The 9819-nt window shown below is 49.0% G+C and overlaps 1 protein-coding gene across 2 annotated transcripts; it reads right to left on the bottom strand.

The window, feature by feature from the left end:
• Positions 1–1238: 1238 nt before the first annotated feature.
• On the bottom strand, positions 1239–9047 carry KCTD10 (potassium channel tetramerization domain containing 10). Of its 2 annotated transcripts, none has more exons than XM_010073982.1 (6): positions 8833–9047; positions 4424–4593; positions 3960–4046; positions 3227–3279; positions 2307–2502; positions 1239–1706 (listed from the first exon to the last, which is right to left on the bottom strand). In XM_010073982.1, exons 1-6 carry the CDS (start codon positions 9038–9040, stop codon positions 1488–1490), a joined length of 933 nt encoding a protein of 310 aa, XP_010072284.1. In that variant the 5' UTR covers positions 9041–9047; the 3' UTR covers positions 1239–1487. The 2 variants fall into 2 exon arrangements, with proteins under 2 accessions (XP_010072284.1, XP_010072275.1); XM_010073973.1 differs by having other exon boundaries at positions 3960–4049; positions 8833–9040.
• Positions 9048–9819: the final 772 nt, after the last annotated feature.

The raw sequence follows: 9819 nt of genomic DNA, 5'->3' as shown, positions 1-9819 counted from the left end.
CCTGAGCCAGGAGGAGGAATCCATACAGCAGGAAGTGGGGCAGAAGCAAATAACCACCTCACCGAGTAACATGAGATATCTGGTCAGAACTAGATATTCTAGATGAAGGGTCAAAAAACCTCTAGAATAGACCAAAATCCTCTGGTGTCTGCCAAGGTGCCAGCCTGGTTGCAAGTTTGGAACTTCCTACACTGGGTTTCTCTCCTTTTCAAGGTCTGTACATTAACTGTTACAGCCATGGCGCTGCTCATCATCCTTTAGCATCCTTTAATAACACACGATCTTCCCCTAGAATTGTTACTCGACTCCATAATAGGCAACAAGAGACGCAGAGGTAGATAAAATATTTATACTAGAAAAGTACTCTTAGAAAGCTAGACTACAGCAGTCTTCTCTCCACACCATTTTAGCTCTGCCCTTTCACACACAGCTGCCATCTCTGAAAAGACTTGGAATATGCTCAGGATAAAGTCAAACAAGGAATAACTGCCTCTGGGCCACTGCCTACTCCTCTTCCTCAGGGTACTCATGTCGCCCTCGCTCAAAGCACGACAATGCTCCTGTATCGGTTACGGAGCTGAGCTACCGCTGCTGGCCCCCTCCCTAGGCTAGGCTGGCACGGGGTGGTTGAGCCTGCGATGACGCCGGCTTTACCTGCAGTAAAGAAAGCTCAGCTTACTGACCTGCGATCCGCTGGAAACAAACTCCCCAGCTGAGACCCGGGGTCAGGCAGAAGTTCTAAGCGCTAACTGGTAGCAACACCACCCTGAGGAAAAGCAATCACACAGAATTTGCTCCTGGTTTTCCTTTCGGAGGGGTCTCCACAGTTCAGTGCTGCTGAAGCTCCACCGAACCCTTCGAGCAGCAGGTCCCCCAGCCAGCCACCCGGCTCCCTCTGCCCCCCAGCACTACAGGAATCGAGTCAGCACGTGTCATTTGTCCTCCTGGGAGTCAGGCTGAGGCACTCCTGAGCTACCAACCCCATCAACCCCGTTGCCTGCAGGCCTGGGAGAAAGGGAGCGCTGCTGCAGCTCCGGTGTGTTCACATCGCTGCATTTCTCCCATGCCTGATGGCCCAGGAGGAGACAGGGTGGGTGAGTGCCTGGAGGGAAGGTATAGGGCTGACTGACCTTTGTTTGTTTGTTTTGGTTTTTTTAAAGTGCAGGATAACTACTAAAGCCAAAGGAAGACAGCCCTCTTCCTCTCCAGCCACAAAACAGCAAAGAAAAGAGTGCTAAAAACTCAGGGCATTTCACCAGATCCTCAATAGGTCCTTACAGTATCTATCGTATGCCCTGCAACCTTATTTATTCTTGTCCTAGAACTACTGCATTTAAATACCCCAAATAATCTAGTTTGTTACAAAATGTAATTTACAGACTTTACTGGACAGAAGTTGAACCGCCTGGTCGTCTGCTGCAGATATCAATCGGACGAAGGGCAGCACCTCCCAGACAGAGCTGCGCAGTCCGCGGAGGTCGCTCAGCTCACTGATGCAGATGGGCTCTGTCATCCGGCCGTTTAATGTGAATTCTTCGCACGCGTTCAATGCGCTCTCGCTCCTCGTCTTCCTCTAAGTGATGGGAGCGGCCAGCTGCCCCTCCTGTGGCTTCCAAGAGCGCGTTGTCAGGTCCCCTCCCGTCCTGGGACTCATACAGCAGAATGTTCAGTGTCTCCTCGTAAATGCGGGCTTCCGGGAACTCCACCTGCGCGCACAAGGGAGACAAGGTCACTCTCACCTTCTGCCAGTCACTACAGGCACCAGATCACTCATTGTTAATTCCCAATACCTTTCTGTTTTTAAAATTTCCTAATTGCACTCAAGCCATAGAAATCCTTTCTAGAACAATCATTTCTGTTCTATTACTTGCTTTCAGCTTTTGAGACCCAGCAACCAGGTTTGGTTTTTTTTCAGAAGTGGTCTGCCTGCAGGACAGACTCAGGCTGATTTCTCCGGGGAAAGGTAAGGAGGCGAGGGGAAGGCATGCCATTGCTCACCAGGACCTATCTTCACACAGGGATGTAAACCAAACTTGGTTCAGTGCACAAATTTGTCTAAAGAACTGGAGTGAACTTGTACTACGGAATATCACAACTGCCCGGTGTTAAGTGCCGCAGCCAGGCAGTCCCTGACCTAACGGACACGCAGGATGAGCTCCGCTGGGCTGCTCCCGCTTTGAACGGAATTGATTATTCGATAGAGATGCTAAACAATGAAAGGAGTGTTCAAAATGGAACAGATGTCAGGATGCCAGTCTGACAGCAGCTGGCCCTGTTGCTGGAAGCACTCAGGGGTTTACTCCTACCTTTGTCTGTTTTTTCTCAGTAGCGTAAACAATGGAAGTGCAACAGACTTCGGCAATCTTCCGCCCCTGCCCGTAAAAAGACCAGCAGCAGATCTCGTCTCCGATCACATCTTTTATAAAGAGCACTCTCCCGTTAAACCTCAAGGACAGCTTATCGAATAGCTCAATGTTCTTCAGCATGTTGTCGTCAGAGTTGCTGTGAGAGATGAAAAAAACCAGCAGCCACGTTAGGGTCATTCAGACAGCACACAGGCTAGAAGGGGGTTCGGGCAGGGAGCATTTACAGGTCTGTGTGCCCAGTTTCCTGACTTACTGTGTCTCTACCAAGTTAGTGTTTACAGTTGGTATCCAGACTGCAGTGGATAACTCACTGACTAGGAGCAGCAGGAAAACCTGCTGCTGAAGAAGCAGTGACATGACATCAACAGTACCGTGAACAGTACTGTCCACGGCCACTTCAGTTGTGTACAAAATTCTGTCACCCAAGTGAAACCACTCCTAAGCTCCAGCTCTGCACCAGCTGGATGGAAACAGCGTCATGTCATGAAACATACAGACACGAGGAAAGGGGGACAAGGTCCCAGACTTGATGATTATTGAGAACACCGCACCACGGAAGGCTTCCAGTATTCAGCTGATGTGCTGTAGCCCGGGGGGAATGTGGGCCAGCAGCTGGCCAGGAGCCTCTGCCAGCTGCACCCAAGTATTACTGGAACTCCTCTGGCACAGAAACAGCACACGCTGAGCCTTCCAGTGATGGCAGTAGGCTCCCTTCTGACCCAAGTTTGAAATTAATTGGGAAAAAACTGAGTGCAAGCCAGCACCAATCTGTCATTGGTTCTGAGCGAAGAAAAAGCAAACGCTTATCACGGATTTTAGTCTATGAAAAACATCAAAGAATTCCCGCTGAAGTCATTTACCTGGTGTAGGAATATTTGTTGTTGCTTCTGTTATATAGCAACTTCACTGCTGGCTGTAAAAAACAAACCACAGGTCAGTTACGGGAAGCGCAATAAGAGCTGGAATCTCAGTCCAAGACCCCAGGGCAGAGAGGCTGCGACATGATACGACACCATCAGGCTCAAGCCCAGGGGGATTTTGTTGTTGTTGTTGTTCCTGTTGTTGCTGCAAAGCTGCCATGCACGAGTTGGGAATGGGGCTGTAGTCCCTTCTGTGACTAGATCATCATCTCTTCTCACCTGCTCTCTGCCTTTTTGCCAAAAAAGCACCCTCCCCTCTACCTGCCACAGCGAGCAGGCTCCCAGAAACAGGAGTCACCGACTCACTTCAGCTAAAGCAAGCATCTGCCGTTAATAACCACAGTGGACAAATAAATGGAAGATGTAATAGCCCTGAGGATGTGCTCAATCAGCCCACTACTGCCCACGCTCTCATTTTAACACCTTACGTGGAGAAGTACATGGCCAGGCCCAGTCTGAGCAACACTGGAGTTTTCATTCAGAAGAAATCTTTAGTCTGCTGTAGATTGTCAGTGCTTTGCAGCTCAGCAGCTGAAGTGTGTGTATTTTAGGGTAAGCCCATTGTTGAAAACTAAAGACCATTTTCTGAAGAACTCTTGGTCAAGGTCCCATGCAAGCTCGGGGCAGCAGGCCAGCATCCCCCCATGCCACCGCACAGCCCGGCCTCTCTTACCTTGTTAGAAGTGGCTATGAGTTTCTGCTCTTCTTTGGAAGATGTGATGACTGGTACCTTGCAGAACGGTTCATATGCATCTTTGTTCTGCTGAAACAAGAATCAAACAGCAGCTGAATGCAAATGGACCTTAGGGCACGCTCCCATTAACTAGGAAGGTCCAGCATAGCCTGTGCAGCAGCAGCAGACACAGCAGGGGAGCCAGGCTGCTCCTCCTTGCCTGCTCCCAGCAGCCAGCGGTGGGAAACTGAGCAACTGCTTATCCCTCACGGTAACTGGGCAGCACTAAGTGTTGAGAACAATTCAGCACATACAGATCAATGACATGAAGTATTTCAATTTCATCCCAGCCTCAAAAAGGCACCAAGCAGAGACCAGCAGAAAATCTTGCTCTGCCCAGATGCTGCTCCCCACCCCTCACGGCAGCCAGAGTGACCAGATTCCTCCTCAGCTCTGTGACCTACCTGCAAGGCTGCTTGGCACTCGTCCACCAGCCCCTGGACCAGGTAGTACTTCGCTTCAGCCAACAGCTCTTCTATCTCCCTGCGGCTCTCCGGGAGCGGCACAGCCCCGTCGCGCAGGTAGTTCAGTATTGTCCCAAAATGTTTTCCACAGCGGTCGATCAGGATCCAGCCTGGGGACAGAAGAAGACCACAGTACAGCAGGAGCAGAGGCAAACGTAGCAAAAAGCCTTGACACTGGCCTGGGACCGCTGTACCAAGCAGGTTCCTGCCAAGAGAGACGAACTCCAGCTCCCTGCCTGAGCGGGTGAGCAGAAAGCACGGGGAATTTACCGTCTCCTCCTGTGTCTCAAGTGCAGAGTGTGTGGGAGTAAGGTAGGAAGCTCATTTCCTTCTCATAGTTCCCCCATTATTGACAAATAAACAACTGAAACGGAGGAATGAATACTTCTCATTCTCAAACGAACCAGCTCTGTTCTCCCTCTGCTCCTGAAGCCCTAACACGTTATTTTCTTGCCTTCTGTCTTGGGGCCCTGTTACGTACACGTGTGGCTGTTTCTTACGGACAGCTTACTAGAGCCAACAGATCTGACCATCTGAAGGGCGTCATACCCAAACTGAAGGCGGGGACCCACTGCGATCCACCATCTCCAGCAGACGTGCAAGGGAAAGGCAGCGCCCTGGCAAACACCATTTCAGTCTCTATACTCCCAAAGTGCATTAATTTGGTAGAACAAAGCGATTATCAGCACAATGTCCTAAACTGCTGAAAGATGTAATGCAACAGCGCACGTAGGCAGAATGTGATGTACAGCCCCTGCCCTGGAGCTCACTGTGCGGCTGCGTACCCACAACTGCGTGAAGAAAAGCAAAGAGAGCTACAACCGAAACGCTTCCCAGCTAGCTGGGGACCGAAGGATCTGTGCCTCACCTTGTGCGGCCAGCCTGGTGCCTGGATCAGGCCGGACCCTGAGGATTGTTAGGCAACGTTGAGGCTCGAGTTTCCATAAATGAACAGATGGCCACTCTCACGGGCTGCAGCTCAGGAATGCAGCGAGGAAACGCTTGTGGGGAAGGAGTCATATTTTGGACAAATAAGGAAAGGAGGTTAAAGCAGCCCCTGTATGTTCTGCATGAATGGAATTACTAGCAAAGTCTGAACATTTGGTTCAAGCTGGAAAGCGAAGGCGGCCCTTTCATGCTGCTCTGTGGAAAACCAGGACACTCTCCAGCAGTTTACTCCAGGCTTTCCATCTCCCTCATTCCCATGCTGTCTACATAAAGCACAAGGTGTGCTTGCAACCGTAATCTTACAGACTGTAACAACAAATGAGAAAGCTGGAGGTAGGAGAACTAGAGACGGAGAAATCAAAGAACAAAAGACTGATCCAGGCTACTGAATACAGCACACCTATCCAACCAGAGTGGAAGAAAGCCCATCTGTCGGCGCAGAGGTATGGAAAGCACCATCTCCCACTTTAAAAAGAAGAGGGAGCATAAGACATGGAAATAACCAAGGACATCCACATCCCCCCAGTGCAGCCGCTGACAGAGTACCCCACTGTGCAGAGAAGCAAAGGGCAGGTTGAGAGCAGGATGATGATTTTTCCCCCAAATTCTTTGTTATCATCTCTGCTGCGACTCCCTCTGTAGGCTGTAAAAATCTGCTGCAACTTTATGTTTGCAGATGGTGAGACCGAAGCAGAATTGCTCATTTTCACGTGGAGAGGGGGATGAGAAAATATTTTGAGCAGCATTGCAAAATACAAGTGACTCCTAACAGAGCTTTCAAAAACCCTTCTGTCTGACCCAAACAGCCACGCGTACAGCCAGAGCGAGCGGACCCACGGGAAAGAGACCCTGCACGTCAGGGCTGTGCAGAGCCCGAGAAGTGGGTGTCAGCGATAGTTTTTTAAAGCAATATATTTAATTGCAGTGTTATAAAAATGTCCTGTGATCCTTTTACTGAGGTAGGAACACATAACCCATGAACTGTGTGCACACGCATTAGACTTCTAGGAAATTAATCTTTTGTTTTACAAGAAGTCTCATCCAAACCCTCCAACGAAACCAGGTGACATTTTCCGAGCAAGCCCTGCCAGAGGAAACAGTAGCCTGGCCCTGAACACCGCCTGATGCTCAACGGTCTTATGAGCAGCAGAACAAAAACCCACACCTCGATCAGCTGGTTAACAGCAGTGGGGAGTGAGGGAAAAAAAATAAAAAATCACACTGCAGAAAAGAAAATGGGAACCAGATGGATGCACCTGGAAAACTGACATCCCCCTATCTGCTCATTACCATAAACCCCAAATTTTCAAAATACGCCAATTCGCTACAGTTCATGAACAATTTCTAAGCTGAAAATAACCATCTGCCACCCACCTGCAGAGCACTCCAGTCTCCTCTCCTACGGGCCAACTAGCAGCATGTTGGAATTAATTGTTAAGCTCTGAGAAAGCGCTGGGGAGATGGTGCTGGGGTTAGAAGAACGCGCCTGATCAAAGAGGAGAACCCCGTGTGACACATTCCACCGACCGCTTCAAAACTTTCCTCCTTCCAGTCTCTCCCCAAGTCTGGCTTCTTTTCCTAAGCAACGCTTTGTTTTGTGCCAGATTTTGGGTGTGACCAATTAGCGGTATTTTGAAGAATTTCAGATAAAAAGAGTTTCCTATAACAGCTCAAACGCTATTGTCCCCGTTCCCAGCACCACGCCAGGCCAGGGGAGATAAAGCAAGAACTCCTGCAATGGGAGTGTCTGGGTTACAACACACAGGAAGTATCAAATTCCTCTTAACACACAAACTGGCTAAAGGGAACAAGCCCACACAGACGCTGTGGAATTCACAGCAAAATAAACTTGGGATTTTATGTCTCGAGCATGATATTTTAGCAGATTAGACTCCAGTTACCCTCCTATTAGCAGTATTATTGCCAGCTGCTCTCCAGCAAAAGGGACCTGGCACTGACATGGACTGGGAGTCCTGGGAACTCGATGTACCAGCCCTCCTGCGCTACCTGCCCAGGATGCCCGGAGGAAGCACTGAGACCACGCCAGGGTGGGCTTCCAAAATTAATTTGGAATTTCCGATCCATTTCCAAACTGAAAGGCTTGGGAAGTCTCAGGTTTTCACATTTTGTGAAACACAGACCAGCGTTAGCGAGGGAGGGGAGGATACTTTTGGAGTTGCCTGAAGTTTAGCAGCAAGGGGAGAGGTTTTCAGTGAACTGGTTCCCAACCTTTCCACTAGAACACCCTTCTAGCTAAAACAGGAATATTCAGATAATTAGCTTGTATTTTTTATCACTTTTTTCCTCCAAATCCACTTCCTCCTGTCTCAAGAAAGCGGACACAGACTATTCCAAAGCGCTCAAAGCTCAGCCCAATTCATCTACCCACACGTTACATTTTCTATGCTTTCAGCAAGGCCAAACAAAAACTGCAAATAATTAACTTGTCACAAGAAAGGTGTTTTTGAACCTCTAGGTTCAGCGACACAGTAGTAATTGTTAAAGACAAGTTATCCAAGCCCATAAACATAGTTATGGGCAAAATGTCAGTGCACAAAGAGAAAGCTGTGCTTCCAGTTAAACTCGGTGACATTCCCACAATGGGAGAACGCTGATAGAAAACTGCTACGAGTTGCAGTCATCACAAACACATTTTAGCTAAATTATTCATTTAAATGTAAATGTTTTAAACTCAGTGGAAGATAAAACCAACGTATCTGGTAAGGAAGTGAAGTATCTGAGCGCTGCTCCTTTAGCAGGCTGTAGTTTGACATACTGCACATTCTTCCTTTCCAGACATTTCACCTGGAGACCCATTTGCCAGCTCTCTCTCCTTTTACTGTCAGTAATACTACAGCAAATCTTCTGAAAATTTTGCAAGGTTCTGTTTCAGTGAAGCCAACAATCGACACTTTCACAAGAAAATAATTTTGTTTCAGAAAATCAGCTTTTAGCTCATAAACCCCTGAACGTTCAGAGCAAATGTTATACTTGAGGTTTGGAAATGAGATGAGAACTGCCTTCTGAGCTTCAAAGTAAATACACAAGTCCTGACTCATAGTTTCTTAATCACTAACCCCAACCATTTTCCATTCGCTTAAGAGCTTTAGCGTTAGTATTTCAAAAGAAAATGACAGCCCATGCTCCCTGGGCCTCAGAGGAGCCTCGGGACTTCTTGCTGTGTGGCCTTTTGTTGTTCAGACAACTATTCGAGTCATACATGTCTTTTGTTCCACATCTTTTCTCAGTTGTATAAGCTACAAGTTCAAACACTAATAAAATGTACAAATACCTGGGCCTAGGATTAGACGTTCCTCTCTAATATTTTTCTCCAACCCCTTCTGACCTTTCCCTGACGAGGAAGGGAGCCGGTGCGAGGGACGCGGGGAGCAGCCCCTTACCTTCGCTGTCCGTCAGGACTTCCATGCGGCCGCTGAACATGGCCTTGAGCATGGTGTCCTGCTTGGTCAGGGTCTGCATGGTGGTGTAGTAGAGGGCACCGCCGATGTTCAGCTTGACATACTTGGAGCTGGGACTCGTCCCTTTGAAGGAGGTAGTGCGTGTCGCAGCCGCCGGCACTGCTGAGCTCACCACACTTTCTCCCGACATCTCTTCCTGCAAGCAAGGAATCACCAGTTAGACCTGCACTCCCACTGCGTGACACCCAGCCTCACCGTTAGTTAGTTGACACAGAAACAGTCACAGGTGTGCTGGGCACTACCGGCCTTGGCTCCTCTCTGCCTCTCTGCAAAGTTTCAGACATTTAACTTTGTCTTCTTTCTGCCAGTGACATAAACCAGAGAACGTAAATCAAGCCGGTCAGGGAAAAACGCTGTGAAAGCTGAGCAGCATTTCACCCTGCAAGAGCCGGTACTTTCCCACAAAAACCATGTTCATTTCCTTCACAACTTCTAAAGCTTGAGCTCCTTCATGGATAATCTGGTATGGAACCGGGCAATTCCCAGCGCACAGAGCCTGAACAGACAATCCCTGTCTATTAAAATGCAGACTATCCACATATCCTTGAGGCTTTCTTTCCTTAAAGCACATCTGGCTCTACACAGAGCACACACAAGCCTCCCGCTCTCTTCCCTGTGCTCCCACGTGTCTCAGCACACCTGAACCCGATATCCAACACCCCCACTGCCCCGAGTCCCCAGGCAAACTGGACTCCAACCCGCTAATGAGGCCACACGCTGGAGCAGGAACACGGCAGCTTAGCACTGCAAATGCTCCCAGAGCCGCTAACGATAAATCCTTAATCAAGCTGCGGCTCTGCGGTGAACAACGTGACAGGACGGGATGATTAACACCGCGCCACCTCACACACGCCCCACTCCTACAACTCGGAGAGCACGCCGGCCGACGGCTGCACTGAATGATCTCTG

This window comes from Pterocles gutturalis, unplaced genomic scaffold (assembly GCF_000699245.1).
Source record: "Pterocles gutturalis isolate BGI_N339 unplaced genomic scaffold, ASM69924v1 scaffold29686, whole genome shotgun sequence".
Lineage (NCBI taxonomy): Eukaryota > Metazoa > Chordata > Aves > Pterocliformes > Pteroclidae > Pterocles > Pterocles gutturalis.
This window is presented reverse-complemented; position numbering and strand designations above follow the sequence as displayed.